A 16569-nucleotide genomic window follows, 5' to 3' on the forward strand; every position below is an offset into this window, starting at 1 on the left:
AGCTCTACTATTCCGCGTTGAAAGTCAATTAATTCCCGTCACGCGACCATAATCGCGTCGGATACCTTTTCACATGAATCACCTGAGTACAGATGACAGCTATGCCAATCCACTGCCGTTTTATACCTTGTGTAGGCGGTACTACAGTCTTTTGTATCTGCGCATGTCGCTATCCCATGGCTTCTGTCACCTTAGGGTAACAGTGATAAGGAAAAAATACAATTATGCCTAAGTGCACTACGGTTCCACTGCCAACAATGCCTAAGTCAGGCGTATGCGTAACTATTACTCCTATCTTCTTTGATGCATCCATATCGGAAGACATCAGGCAACCCACATTTCATATTATTTTGTGGTTTTATCAAGTTCTGCAGAGAGTGTTTTCTCTGCCTGTGCTTTCTCATAATTTTTCCATGCCAGGGAGGAGTTCACTCTGACAATCGAAATTGAGCGTGTGTTTTATTTTCAATTTCATTGCACTTGATATTCAGCGTACCATGTATCTGTAACAATAATCATGGGTGAACACTGGATTGCTTGAATGTGCGTGTAATTGCAAACACATGCAACTTGGGGAATTCAGGTGGACTTCCTTACATCAGGTTTGCAGCGGAGGCCTGAGAACGGCAGTTGAGTTTAACTTTCAAAAGTACCTTGAAGCACCTTTTAGCGAGACATTTACGCGAATTTTTTTAACAATTGACTCCTTCAGAACCATGTGCAAGTGACGTGTTTTTTTCTTAAAATTTTAGACGTTGAACCGCCGGAAAATTTTGAGGATGAGGAAAGGAGCATCGTCTCCCCTGTGTTCTGACTGGAGGAGCCGTCTGACACCACTGAAAAATTAGTCCTGTTGGTTGGTCAGCCAGCCCCCACGAAGTCTTATCGCTCTATGTGCACAGAGGCGAGGCAGGTTGGAATAAGTACAGTTAGCCAGTCGCAGAAGAGTCACTGAGCTGGTCTTTGGTGAGTATGGTGTGCCGCTCTTATGTGTACATAGACACATAGACAGTGATTTTGGATGGGGGTTAGCTCAGATTATTGGAGTTAAGAACTTTCTGTAATCTTAAGGTCATAATGTCAGAAGCATTATGGGGCAGAACTTGTTCTCGCTCGGTCACGATTTACTACATGCATCGTGGTTTCAACTAAGTTACACGTCCCCTCCCACTGCAAAAAGAAACCAGTTCTGACAACTCAACTTTTGCTAGAAAGTGGTGAATATTAGCCTCGGTTATTCTGTGACTGAGTTTTTGCGTCTGTGCAACCATGTTTCGTCCTTGACCCAGCCCAGTCCTCAGTGAATAATGATGATTAATACAATTAGCTTGTATGGAACCGTAGTGTTAGGATTTAATACGTGTTTCAAGTTAAATGAAGTTCAAGAGTAAGCTCCACTTTGTGAATAAATGTCCTTTAAGTATCAATTCAGTTCGTTAAACTTGCCCCAGCACGCCGGCCTTCCCCTTGCGATCACCGATACCATGTAATCTGTAAGACAAAGACACTAGGAAGGATTTAGAAAAGTTTAATCCCTCATCAGTCGAACTGAAATTCGGAGTTAGATATTCGCTGTGCGTTTTTCTTTTGCTTGTATCTAGAGTTAAATTCAGTAAATATAAAAATATATTCGGGGTAAGAAATGAAAGAGGAAGTCGTCTGGTTGAATTTTGCACAGAGCATAACTTAATCATAGCTAACAGTTGGTTCAAGAATCATAAAAGAAGGTTGTATACATGGAAGAAGCTTGGAGATACTAGAAGGTATTAGATATAATATATAATGGTAAGACAGAGATTTAGTAACCAGGTTTTAAACTGTAAGACATTTCCAGGGGCAGATGTGGACTCTGACCACAATCTATTGGTTATGAACTGTAGATTAAAACTGAAGAAACTGCAAAAAGGTGGGAATTTAAGGAGATGAAACCTGGATAAACTGACTAAACCAGAGGTTGTACAGAGTTTCACGGAGAGCATAAGGGAACAATTGATAGGAATGGGGGAAAGAAGCACAGTAGAAGAAGAATGGGTAGCTTTGAGGAATGAAGTAGTGAAGGCAGCAGACGATCAAGTAGGTAAAAAGACGAGGGCTAGTAGAAATCCTTGGGTAACAGGAGAAAGATTGAATTTAATTGATGAAAGGAGAAAATATAAAAATCCAGTCAATGAAGCAGGCAAAAAGGAATACAAACGTCTCAAAAAGGAGAGCGAGAGGAAGTGCAAAATGGCTAAGCAGGGATGGCTAGAGGACAAATGTAAGGATGTAGAGGCTTATCTCACTAGGGGTAAGATAGATACTGCCTACAGGAAAATTAAAGAGACCTTTGGAGAGAAGAGAACCACTTGTATGAATATCAAAAGCTCGGATGGAAACCCAGTTCTAAGCAAAGAAGGGAAAGCAGAAAGGTGGAAGGAGTATATAGAGGGTCTATACAAGGGCAATGTACTTGACGACAATATAATGGAAATGGAAGAGGATGCGGATGAAGATGAAGTGGGAGATACGATATTGCGTGAAGAGTTTGACAGAGCACTGAAAGACCTGAGTCCAAGCAAGGGCCCGGGATTTTTTGTTTGTGGTTTTAGGGCGCAAAACTTCTATGGTCATTAGCGCCCAATGGGCCCGGGAGTAGACAACATTCCTGACAAAACTCTACCATCTGGTGAGCAAGATGTGTGAGACAGGCGAAATATCCTCGGACTTCAAGAAGAATATAATAATTCCAATCCCGAAGAAAGCAGGTGTTGACAGATGTGAAAATTACCGAACTATCAGTTTAATAAGTCACAGCTGCAAAATACTAACACGAATTATTTACAGACGAATGGAAAAACTGGTAGAAGCCAACCACGAGGAAGATCAGTTTGGATTCCGTAGAAATATTGGAACACACACCCTACACTTATCTTAGAAGAAAGATTAAGGAAAGGCAAACCTACGTTACTAGCATTTGTAGACTTAGAGAATGTTTTTGGCAATGATGACTGGAATACTCTTTCAAATTCTAAAGGTGGCAGGAGTAAAACACAGAGAGCGAAAGGCTATTTACAATTTGTACAGAAAGCAGATGGCAGTTATAAGAGTCGAGGGGCATGAAAGGGAAGGAGTGGTTGGGAAGGGAGTGAGACAGGGTTTTAGCTTCTCCCCGATATTATTCAATCTGTATATTGAGAAAGCAGTAAAGGAAACGAAAGAAAAATTCGGAATAGGTATTAAAATTCATGGAGAAGAAATAAAAACTTTGAGGTTCACCGATGACATTATAATTCCGTCAGAGACAGCAAAGGACTTGAAAGGGCAGTTGAACGAAATGGACAGTGTCTTGGAAGGAGGATATAAGATGAACATCAACAAAAGCAAAACGAGGATAATGGAATGTAGTCGAATTAAGTCGGGTGATGCTGCGGGAATTAGACTAGGAAATGAGACACTTAAAGTAGTAAAGGAGTTTTGCTATTTGGGGAGCAAAATAACTGATGATGGTCGAAGTAGAGAGGATATAAAATGTAGACCGGCAATGGTAAGGAAAGCGTTTCTGAAGAAGAGATATTTGTTAACATCGAGTATAGATTTAAGTGTCAGGAAGTCGTTTCTGGAAGAATTATATGGAGTGTAGCCACGTATGGAAGAGAAACATGGACGATAACTAATTTGGACAAGAAGAGAATAGAAGCTTTCGAAATGTGGTGCTACAGAAGAATGCTGAAGATTAGATGGGTAGATCACATAACAAATGAGGAGGTATTGAATAGTATTGGGGAGAAGAGGAGTTTGTGGCAAAACTTGACAAGAAGAAGGGACCGGTTGGTAGGACATGTTCTGAGGCATCAAGGGATCACAAATTTAGCATTGGAGGGCAGCGTGGAGGGTAGAATCGTAGAGGGAGACCAAGAGATGAATACACCAAGCAGATTCAGAAGGATGTAGGATGCAGTAGGTACTGGGAGATGAAGAAGCTTGCACAGGAAAGGGTAGTATGGAGAGCTGTGCCAAACCAGTGTCAGGACTGAAGACCACAACAACAACAATAAAAAGTGGCATGGCTACCTGAGCGTCATCTGTGTCTGTCCTTTAACAGGGAATGTTCACAGCTAGAAGGCTCAGTGTGGTGCAAAAATGTGAAGCAAGCAGGCAACCATGCCATGAGGACACACTCGTGTACCTACAGCCAACTGAGCGAGTTTGAAAGGTGTCTAAGTGTGGCCTTCCGATTGGCAGAATGGTCCTTGTTGATCACCTTCCTCTTGCAACAACGGCAAAAAATGGATCTAACAACAGAATAATGTTCGGCCACCCACTGGCCGTGCGTTCAACACTGCTCGTGAGACTCAACGTGCTCAACAAGACGTGCAGCAATTTCCCTGGTCAACACGATCTCGAGACTTCTCTTCCATCGAGCACGTGTCGGATATGATGTGACGAGGACTGACTAGTGCGATACGTCAACCGACAACACTTACAGAACTAAATGAACAGATCGAGCAGGCGTGGGACAATGTATCCCAGGACAGTATTCAGCATCCGTACTATCCGCTGGATGCCAGAGTCAGCACCTGCATTGCCGTCCTTGGAGGGTACACCACGTACTAATGCGGGTGTTCGGCATGGATCGATACCTGGCACCTCAGAACCGCTTGTGTTGTTGATCTGTAAGTGTAATCATTTCAAAAATGGTTCAAATGGCTCTGAGCACTATGGGACTTAACATCTTAGGTCATCAGTCCCCTAGAACTTAGAACTACTTAAACCTAACTAACCTAAGGACATCACACAACACCCAGCCATCACGAGGCAGAGAAAATCCCTGACCCCACCGGGAATCGAACCCGGGAACCCGGGCGTGGGATGTAATCATTTCACGTACTCCATATGCACTATTGCAACAATAAATTTTGAGTGAACCGGAAACCTCTAAAAGAGTGTACTAATTTTTTCCTCTCTAACGTATTTTCTGTGCAACGGCCTTGCCGCAGTGGATGCACCGGTTCCCGTGAGATCACTGAAGTTAAGCGCTGCCGGGCATGGTCGGCACTTGGATGGGTGACCATCCAGGCCGCCATGCGCTGTTGCAGTTTTTCGGGGTGCACTCAGCCTCGTGAAGCCAATTGAGGAGCCACTCGACCGAATAGTAGCGGCTTCGGTCAAGAATACCATCTTACGACCGGGAGAGCGGTGTGCTGACCCCACGCCCCTCCTATCCGCATCCTCCACCAAGGATGACACGGCGTGCTTTTTTTCCTAATTTATTTTCTAGGACTTCAGACGATTTGGCACTCGGGGTGGAGCAAAGAATGTCAAGCAGTATTTAGCGCAAAAGGAACCTCGTGGCTCTGAAAAGTAGCTGTTATAAGACAAAAGATCGTACCACCAAACAATCAACCATCAATCTTTAGACGTTGTATCGCTGGACTGCTACGGTCGCGGGTTCGAATCCTGCCTCGAGCATGGGTGTGTGTGATGTCCTTAGGTTAGTTGGGTTTAAGTAGTTCTAAGTTCTAGGGGACTTATGACCTAAGATGTTGAGTCCCATAGTGCTCAGAGCCATTTGAACCATTTAGACGTTGTGGTTAAGCAAGCAACAGTTGGGGTCTATTAACATTCTCATGTGCTTATGAACAGCTCCCATCATTCCCCCATCCCTCCTCCCCCATTTTTACAAATGATTAAAATTAAAGATTGTTTATCATTTTTAAAAGATTTTAAATTTTTTTAAAAAATCACGTCACATTACCCTAACGAATAAAGCTACAAAAGCTGCCAAGTTGCTATCCCTTTCGCAAATACAGATACAATCGTACGCTATTTTATCATTGTGTAGATAGTCACTTGGTATATGGGAAATGAGACTTTCTAGGCGAATGTTATTACGTAAATCTTTTCGGGTTATCAGACGATTCGTGACGTCGTGTTGTGGCAACGTTTTGACGAGTTTTCTGTCCGTTATCTTCAGGCGAAGTGTGGAGTTCATGTCTGGTTCGTTTCTTTATAGACGCTGGACCGAAAACTCTTCTGCCGAGACCCCAACATGTGGACCATCCGCGAGCCTCTGGGAGAATTGTCACAGCAGGTGATGGGGGTTCCTCTGACGGGATGGAGGTGGTCCGGGCGTTGAATGCTGGAGCTGCCTGTCTAGTTTTCTCGGTGCCTGCACTGCTTTCACATCAGAGCATTTCTGACGTATTTTTGTTAACGTCTCACTCCACACGGAGCTCAGCTGGAAACTAGTGTCCCAGTGGACAAGATCGCCATATATTTCCACTGGCTCTTTGATGACAACCCAGAACACCTTGGCGCGGTACAGCACGTTTGTCTTGTCAAAAACAAACCTGAGTTCTTCGTTGAAGCTGTGCTCTGCCGCTACAGATGTGTCGGTTTGTCTGAGACGAACGTCCCTCACCTATTCTCAACAGCGCTGCGAGATGCATTTGCAGCTAGACATATTTTATAGTAACTTTTATAGTATATGTATCTCCTCTTTTTACCTAATGGCAAACTGAAGATGATCACTGGTGTCCTAAACCAGTTAAGTCAGCGTGAAATGGTCATATTGTGTTGTATAAAATATAAAAAACAAAAGAACATAGTCAATCTCCATGAACAGTTTGTCATATTTTCCCGATAATATTATTTAAAAGAAAAATTTACATAAACTGATAAACTGACGACAGTTGTTCAAATTGGCGTCCCTCAGGTTCTCTGCATGCATGACATCGTCCCACAAAGTTGTGTTGTACCCACTCGTATAACATAGGCGCTGTCCGAAAAGTGTCACATCAGGGAGAGTTCTTGGTAGTAGGTACTCTCTAGTCTAGTCGTGTGTCACGTACACAAGACGTTTTATGTGATACCAAAAGAGTTATCAAGTGGGGCAGATGAATGTAATGAAACACGACCTCATTATCCACCTATCAGCAAACGTCTGGCGCCAATGTTCGCTAGTATGATACGCAAAGTGCTCCTTCGTGCTGGTTCCACATAAATGCTTGGATCTCATGAGCGATATCTTCCAAAAAAGTGGCGGCTGTCTCTTCTACAGAAACAGAAAACTGTTGCAGTTAAGCAGGGGGGGGAAGCAGTTATCTGTCTATTACTCAAACCCTAGAGGTCTTCGCGGATAAAAAAAATGCTAACCGCATATCTTTTGTAGGCACCTGCGGATATTAAAAATTTGTGTATTACATTAATTCATTCAGCACGCCTGAGTTCTGACGATAGGCTTGCGCTTCGCCTAAATTTTTGTCGGATATCGTAATTTATTTTCCATTAATTAAGTACGTAAAAGCCATTCATAACCACATTTTAATACTACTTAGCCTGTCATATTCTTGATGCGTTTCCTAAGTTACAGTTAACTGACGTATTTACCGAAACATGTTTCCATTTTTTATGCAGATCATTACCACAACATTGGGGAGTCGAATGAAGTCGTTACCAACAGTTTTATATTGCATACAGTCAAATGTTTCTAATGTAGTTCGTAATGAAATGTATGTTAATTCATCACAACATTACATTACATTAACTTGCAACACTTCTCTATGTGATAAACGTTGCAATATACATTCTTGTAAATGTATTTAAGAAAAATATGAGAAACTGATTGGTTTTATACCGTAAAATATACGCTGGTGTACAAAACTTAAAGACGAAAGAAACTTTCTGTTGTGGCTTGGCAAGACAGCCACGCCACTATGAGGAAGCCGAAAGGCACGCGTTTAAGCTCACGCAGGCTGGCGTGAGGTCTGGAACAGGACAAGGACTTTATAGTAGCAAAGAACGTACGTAGCTGCTGGAATACTTAACTTTAATCCACAACTGGTGAAAATCGCTCTTGACGGTACATGTTTTACAGCATCAATAGTAACTGCTAATGGCGCCTTGCTAGGTCGTAGCAAATGACGTAGCTGAAGGCTATGCTAACTATCGTCTCGGCAAATGAGAGCGTAATTTGTCAGTGACCCATCGCTAGCAAAGTCGGCTGTACAACTGGGGCGAGTGCTAGGAAGACTCTCTAGACCTGCCGTGTGGCGGCGCTCGGTCTGCAATCACTGATAGTGGCGACACGCGGTCCGACGTATACTAAAGCCCGTCTCACACGGAGCAAGATTCGCTGTAAGTTTCCTTGCTGGCTCGCGCGGCGGCTACCTTGCGGGCTCCGTCGTCTGCTAGCGGGCTACCTTGCTGGGAACCTTTTAAGATTTCCAGGATAGGTCCAGCGCTATTTTTCTTGCAAGGTTCCCTGCGTGCTACCTGCGTTGGCCAATCATGAGGCGTTTCGTTTGTGACGTCAGACGCGGAAAGCTTGGGCGGGAAGCCTTTGTTGATAGTTGCTTTTCTGCTGTTGTGAGGTGCGGTAGGAAGTTCTTATAATTATTAAATAATGGCACCGCAGTGGTCCAAGGAAGCGATTGAAACATTGATATGTACTTATAGGGCAGAACAGTGTCTGTACGTCGTGAAAAGCGCAAACTATTATAATAAACACTTGCGTGCAGAGACACTAGAAAGAGTTGCAAATACTAATACATCCATTCATATGAAATTTGGAAATGATGTACGATCTTCTATCCTATAAAATAAAGTCGTATATAACAGTCATTATTGGTATATTTATAAAATCAAACAGTAATGAAATGGTGATACTTTTCAAACAAAAGTAGGTGTTATGCGAATTAACCTCAACTCTTTATGAAGCATGGAGAGCACACCTTTTTCCAGCGTTTCTCCTCTTAATACAGTTTTTCGTCCATTCTTTCTTTCTTCTTCTCTCATTAGCACGCATTTCTGCATCGTTTAGCACCAAAACAGCTAATAACGCCAGTTTGCTCTGAACATCTGTACCTGAAGCAGCCATCTTCGTCCGATACAACATGCAGCCGATCACAACACAACTAGCTGCCGATCTTGCACCGTGGGAGAGCTTCGGCATGGAAGATAGCCGGCTCCTTCCCTGCAAGCCGGCAGGCATGCACGCCATCTCGCCAACTTGCGGCGAACCTTGCTCCGTGTGAGACGGGCTTAACGGACCGCGGCCGATTTAAAGGCTACCACCTAGCAAGTGTGGTGTCTGGCGGTGACACCACACTTTCGCTTGATGTGTCAATTTCAAGTAACATAACTCAGTGAAACTTGGACCATGCATAGAAACAACTCCCAAAGTACTCTACAGAACATAACTGAAAGAAATACGCTATGAGACCACAGAAATGACACTTTTATTCAAAGGCAATAATTAAATGACGTCCCGCGATTAGCGATGCTCTCCTGAACTTCACAAAAGGTGAAACATGATTCTTAACATGGAGTATGTATGTTCTACAATTTGCTTCTACGCTGGCCACAAGGCTGGCACTAAGTTCCTGTGGCAGGGCGTTGCATTTCTCCAAATGCACCAATGACCACCCCCGCACTTGTCAGCCGCGCTGGTGGAGCAACTGAAAGCCCTACCACATCAACTTGTGGCCAGCGTGAAAGCACATTGCAGAGTATGCATTGCCGTTCTTGGTGATCACACACGTACTAACAACTATGTACTGCCGTTTGTAATGTCCAGCGGACCGTCAGAAATCGCGGTCACTACCGTGCAATTATCATCTTTGAATAAGTTTCACTTCTGTTGGTCTCTCTGCATATTTATTTCAGTTACCTTCTGTACAATACGGCAACAGTTCTTTCTATGTATGGTCCCAGTTTCACCGATGTATGTTGCTTGGCGGGACACATCAAACGAAAGTTATTTTCGTTCTTAAGTTCAGTACACCAGTGACTTTTGTAGAAGGATGTGCGTACCACCTTCTTCTGTATGAACTGTTTACATTATCTTACACAAGCTGATTATCCCCGTAGTGTTTGTGTCATAAAACGAGAAAGTATTGAGCTTAATGCTGCAGTGTTAGGTCCGTCATTTCGAACTTGTCGTAAACCCAAATGACAGCAAGATAACAGACAACAGTACCAGCTCAGCTACCGAGGAACAATGGTATCACAGGTGAGGCACGTCAGGTGTTCCGTAGCGGCAGTTTACGTCGCAACACGCAAAGTGGAAGGCGGAAGGCTTGTGAAGCGACTCACCTCCCTCTCGTTGTTGCAGAAGCTGATGCCGAGGTTGGGCATCGCCCGCAGGATGGCGACGAGGGACTGGATCGTGTTGCTGTAGACGACGGGCCGGTACTGCTTGAAGTCTTCCGCCGTGAAGCCGCTCTCGTGGATGATCCTGCGCACAAGAGGGCAACAGTAAGCTCAGGTAACATACACTAGAGTTGGAAGAAAGTAGCTGAAATATACGGTTATTCAGAATTCACTGTTATCCTAACGTAAGAGCATTCTGTCGCCAACATATACTGTTCGTCTAACAAGTTCCAAGGCTGATTTTATTCCCGGTGTATAAGTGATGTCTGCGCATTAACTGCGTTGACAGCTTAACCTATCAACTATAAACAACAGGTATGCATTCGACCTGTCAGTTGTGAGCAGGCTGTGTTAAGTAGTGGACTGGAAGCCATAGTGTGTCAAGGTTGTTCTGTCACAAATCACAACGGACCAACATCTCCAAATCAGTTGTTTAAGACACTCTCCACAATGTGTTGAAGAAGAGAAGAGTGTGCGTCCCGTACACCTAGACTCATGAACAACGGACGCATGGACGCCTGCCGTGACATGAGTGAAATACAAAATGCGGACAATTGTTTTCTGGAAAAAACCATCACGGGTGACGAGAATATGTGTTATTAACACGAACCTACCACAAAATGACAAAGTGCAGAAATTCACTTGAAGGGTCAACAGGGACAGTTGAAAAATGTGTACCCCGATCGGGACTCGAAGCCGGGATCTCCTGCTTATAATTTCATAGAGACAGTTAAAGTCTGATGATGGCCTTGTAGGCGGAAAACCGGTTAACTGAATAAATTAATACTGTAAAACATACGAAATACAGTACTTTTCATTTATTATTGTGCTGTTCAAACACGAAAGGACGGAAGAATCAGTTAAGTCACAGATTTGTTTCACTCACCGGGGAGTGTCACTGATATGTTGAAAAACCTGAGCTAGCAGAACCTTAAACATCTCACGAAAACCTGCTTCAAAAACGGTAAGTATAACCTACAGAAATTCCTAATGTCCCTACGTATCGCTCCTGTTGAGGCCAACGATTTAGACTAATTATGGTACGCACAGAAACATCTGGGCAGTCATTGTTCTCACGCTCTATACGTGAATAGAAAGAAACCCTGACATATTGTACCACATTAAATACTCCCAGTCATGGACTTCAAAATGCTTTGCTGAGTAAGTATATAGGGGCGTCCAATAGGTAATGCAACACATTTTTTCCCCTGGTAGTTTCGGTTGTAAAAAATCGGAATTTGTTGTGAGAGCTCGCGGAGTATTCCCGCTTCAGCCCCTATAGTACCATGAAGTTCCGATAGGTCGCAGCATTATACGTAGCCTTAAGAATGGCGTCATATCGGAGGAGCGTTCCAAGCAGAGCACTGGCACTGCTTTTCTTTTGGCAGAAAACCAGAGTATCGCAGATATTCATAGGAGGTTGCAGAATGTCTACGGAGACCTGGCAGCGAACAAAAGCAAGGTGAGTCGTCGTTCGAAGCGTCTGACATCATCACAAATGGCTCTGAGCACTATGGGACTTAACTACTGTGGTCATCAGTCCCCTAGAACTTAGAACTACTTAAACCTAACTAACCTAAGGACATCACACACATCCATGCCCGAGGCAGGATTCGAACCTGCGACCGTAGCGGTCACGCGGTTCCAGACCGTAGCGCCTATAACCGCACGGCCACTCCAGCCGGCTGACATCATCACAGCTAGGTCGCGTAAACCTGTCCAATCTCCAGCGTGGCAGCCGGTCACACACAACTATGACTCCTGCATTCTTGGAACCTGCGGACTCTTTCATTCGAGGTGATCGACGGAGCATAATCAAACACCTCGCTGCACAACTGGACTTCTCTGTCGATATTGGTGACGTCAGAGAGGAGCGTGGACGGTGCTTCCTACAGCAGGGTTATCACATTTTGTGACTTTCATCTGTCTGGCCCAATGAAGATTGCATTCAGCGGGAGTCAGTAGGTGGATGATGGGCAGGTTATTGATTTAGCAAGACGTACCATTAGAGTGGTACCATGTGGGCATACACACCCTCCCAATAAGGTGGCTTAAGGCCATCGCATTGAACGGAGCTTACGTTGTGAAATAATGTTTTGTAGCCCAAAGAGTGGGAGATAATATGGTGTATTGGAATCCTGAACGAAACCTATCTACTTTCGGAAAAAAAGTGTTGCATTACTTATTGGGCGCCCCTCGTATATACAGTCATTTCTCGTTACAATCTCTTCGTTTCACATACTGGTCATGACAATTTCTTCGTTGGTTTTGGATAGCAGACGTGGAAGACGGTTGATGTGTTGCAAGCTTTAAGCTTAAGAAAACTTATTACGTATAACAGTGTAGAAAATTGCGCCCTGGGCACCCTATATAGAACAGGCAGTGATTTATTGAAGGGCACTGGCTACCTGTCGCGTGACCAGATTGCATGTTTGCCTTCGCCGTTCAGATTCCTCGTTATCATTTTATTCGATTCTGCTTAGTCAACAAGCGGAGAGATCGGATCATATCTGTTCATCACACGAATATTTCTTTGTAAGAGCACGAAATGAAATGTAGCCCATTTGTTATTCCTCTTGCTGAAGCTGCGTTTATCTTGCATACTACACAGAATTATAATCTTCTTCCGGCTTATTAACTGAATTAGATTCACAAAAGTGAAACAAAGGGGCGAAATCAGTGAAGATGTAATGGCACAAGCCGGCCGTTGTGGCCGAGCGGTTCTAGGCGCTACAGTCTGGAACAGCGCGACCGCTACTGTCGCAGGTTCGAATCCTGCCTCGGGCATGGATGTGTGTGATTTCCTTAGGTTAGTTAGGTTTAAGTAGTCCTAAGTTCTAGGGGACTGATGACCTCAGATGCTAAGTCCGATAGCGCTCAGAGCCATTTGAACCACTTGTAATGGCACTGAATGGTATCAGCGATATCCGTTTAGAAATGTTCACAACCGCCATATAACACACACGACTCGCATTCGGGAGGACGACGGTTCAAACTCGCTTCCGGCCATCCTCATACAGGTTTTCCGTGATTTCCCTAAATTGCTTCAGGCAAATTCCGGGATGGTTCCTTTGGAAGGACACGGCCGACTTCCTTCTGCGTCCTTCCCTAATCCGATGAGCCAGATGACCTCTCTGTTTGATCCCCTCCCCGAATCAGCCAACTAATCGCAATGTAATGAACATGTCGTGAGGAATTTATATTTCTTCCAAGACAGAATAAGGCGCGATCACTCGTCGAGTCCATTTTACAGCATTTCTGTTCCCACTCACCCTGTGCGAGAGCATCTGGTAGCACTGTTCGGTTACCGTAAATGGAAGCATGAGAAATGTGGACGTCTGACTCAAGTTGGAAGAGGTAGTTATATAGTCTAAAGGCTAGAGGTCTCCGCGGATGAGCCGCGTGGGGTAGCCGAGCGATCTATGGCGTCTTGTCACGGTCCGCGCGGCTCCCCCCGTCGGAGGTTCGAGTCCTCCCTCGGGCATGGGTGTGTGTGTTGTCCATAGTGTAAGTTAGTTTAATTTAGATTAAGTAGTGTGTAGGCTTAGGGACCGATGACCTCAGCAGTTTGGTCTCATAAGACCTTACCGGAAATTTCCAATTTTCTCCGCGGATGAACATATACTTAGCTCTGCTTATACAGCTATGTACTTAACTGATCTGCAGTATACACTTCAGTGTTTGAAAGCTTTGGTCCATTGAACCACTTTCAGAATATTTCTCTACAGTTCCACTTTCGAACGGCACGAGGGAAAAATGAACATCTAAACCTTTTAGTGCAAGATCTGATTTCTCTTATTTTATAACAATGGCAATTTCTCCCCATATAGGCGGGAGTCAACAAAATATTGTCGCATTCGGAGGAGGAATTCCGCGAAAAGATACTCCACAAGACAGAAAAACGTACTGTATGCAGTCTATTTCGTGGATTTGTTAAATCTTATCCGACAATAAAAAAGTAGTCTTTTGTTCGCTTCCCAACAAGATTTTGTACGTGATGATTCCAGTTTAAGTTGTTCTTAATGGTAATTCCTAAGTATTCAGTTGAATCGACAATCTTTAAATTTGGCGTGTAGCCGAAATTTAACGGATTTTTTTAATATTCATGTCGAGGACCTCACACTTTGTATTGTTAAGTGTCAATTGCAACTTTCCGCACCATGCAGTCATCTGGTGTTAAATCATTCTGCAGTTCGTTTTGATCTTTTAACGTCTGTACTGCGAACAATCTAAAAATTCTACTCAAATTATCTCCTAAATCGCTTATGCAGGTTAAGAACAACACAAGGACTATAACACTGACTTGTGGAACCTCAGATATCACTTCTGTTTCATTAGATGCCTTACCATCATTTACTCCGTAATGTAACCTTTCTGACAGGAAATCACGAATCCAGTCGCACAATTGGGTAGATACTCCACAGGCATGTAATCTGATTAGAGGTTGCTTGTGATGAGTGGTGCCAAAGCCTTCTGTAAATACTGCGTGATCAAAAAGTCAGTATAAACTTGAAAACTGAATAACTCACGGAATAATGTAGATAGAGAGGTACAAATTGACACACATGCTTGGGATGATATGGGGTTTTATTAGAACCAAAAGAAAACAAAAGTTCAAAAAATGTCCGACAGATGGCGCTTCATCTAATCAGAATACCAATAATTAGCGTAACAAAGTAAGACAAAGCAAAGATGTTGTTCTTTACAGGAAATGCTCAATATGTCCACCATCATTCCTCAACAATAGCTGTAGTCGAGGAATAATGTTGTGAACAGCACTGTAAAGCATGTCCGGAGCTATGGCGAGGCATTGGCGTCGGATGTTGTCTTTCAGCATCCCTAGAGATGTTGGTCGATCACGATACACTTGCGACTTCAGGTAACCCCAAAGCCAATAATCGCACGGACTGAGATCTGGGGACCTGGGAGGCCAAGCATGACGAAAGTGGCTGCTGAGCACACGATCGTCACCAAACGACGCGCGCAAGAGATCTTTCACGCGTCTAGCAATATGGGGTGGAGCGCTATCCTGCATAAACATCGTACGTTCAACAGGTATTTATCAGATAGGCTGGGGATGATGCGATTCTGTAACATATCGACGTACCTCTCACCCGTCACGGTAGCAGTTACGAAACCAGAATCACGCATTTCCTCGAAGAAAAAAGACCCGATATTGATAGATGTGGTAAATCCAACCCATACCGTGACTTTCTCGTCGTGCAATGGAGTTTCCACGACAGTTCTAGGACTTTCGGTAGCCCAAATTCTGCAGTTGTGGTCGTTGACAGACCCTCGGAGCGTGAAATGAGCTTCGTCGGTCCACAACACGTTACTCAACCAATTGTCATCTTCCGCCATCTTTTGAAACGCCCACACCGCAAATGCCCTTCGCTTCACTAAATCGCCAGGTAACAGTTCATGATGCCGATTGATTTTGTATGGATAGCATCGGAGGGTACGCCGCAGTGCCAACCAAACAGTAGTGTATGGAATGCCGGTGCGACGTGCGACTGCACGAGCGTTGACTTCCCCGTGTATAGACGAACCCGCTACAGTCTCCATTTCTTCCTGAACTGTCTCAGCAGCATTACGCCTTGTGCTCGGTCGGCCACTACGGGGTCTATCGTCTAAACAACCCGTGGCTTCGAACTTCGATATCATTCTCGCCACAGTTGCATTTGTCAACGGAACTTTACCCGTTCGAATCCCTTTCCTATGGCGATAGGATCGTAACGCTGAACTAGCACATTCCCCATTCTCATAATACAGCTTCACTAAAAGCGCCTTTTCAGGTAACGTCAACATGCTGCGACTGCTGGCGCATCTGATTCTCTCTCTCATTACAGCTTCTTTTATACACGATTGTCATGCGCAGTCACTGATGTTTTGCTGCCAGCGCCATCTGTCGGGCATTTTGTGAACTTTTTTTGTTCTAATAAAACCCCATGTCATTCCAAGCATATGTTTCAATTTTTACCTCTCTATCTACATTATTCCGTGGTTTATTAAGGTTTCAAATTTATACTGACTTTTTGATCACCCGGTATAAAACCACAGAAGTAACCTGAGATCCCATGTCGATAGCATTGCTTACTTCGTGTGAAGAAAGAGATAGTTGTGTTTCTTAAGAACGATATTATCCGAATCAGTGCCGGTTATGTGTCAATTAATCGTTTTCTTCCAATTATTTCATAATGTTGGCCGCGCAATATGCATTCTAAAATCGTACTACTAACTGCTGCCAAGAATATAGATCTGCAATTCAACGATTACTTCTATTTCCTTTCTTGTGCGTTGGTGTGACCTGTGCAACTTTCCAGTCTACATGTGCGGATCTATGGTCGAGGGAGTGGTTTTGTATGATTGTTAAAAATGGAGGGAGCTGTTTAATCAGTAGACTTCGAGAGAAGTTCGCATCAGCAGCATTGTTTACGC

The 16569-nt window shown here is 43.9% G+C and overlaps 1 protein-coding gene and 1 pseudogene across 1 annotated transcript in view; one reads left to right on the forward strand and one right to left on the reverse strand.

The window, feature by feature from the left end:
• Positions 1-16569, reverse strand: part of LOC124797935 (guanine nucleotide-binding protein G(o) subunit alpha) — a 525486-nt gene that overhangs the window by 289589 nt on the left and 219328 nt on the right. The window contains exon 3 of the mRNA XM_047261071.1: positions 10075-10216. Coding sequence (XP_047117027.1) covers positions 10075-10216 — 142 coding nt within the window. The remainder of the gene's footprint in view (positions 1-10074; positions 10217-16569) is intronic.
• Positions 4958-5075, forward strand: LOC124799644 (annotated as a pseudogene).

The sequence above is a fragment of the Schistocerca piceifrons genome, chromosome 5 (assembly GCF_021461385.2).
Source record: "Schistocerca piceifrons isolate TAMUIC-IGC-003096 chromosome 5, iqSchPice1.1, whole genome shotgun sequence".
Taxonomy (NCBI): domain Eukaryota; kingdom Metazoa; phylum Arthropoda; class Insecta; order Orthoptera; family Acrididae; genus Schistocerca; species Schistocerca piceifrons.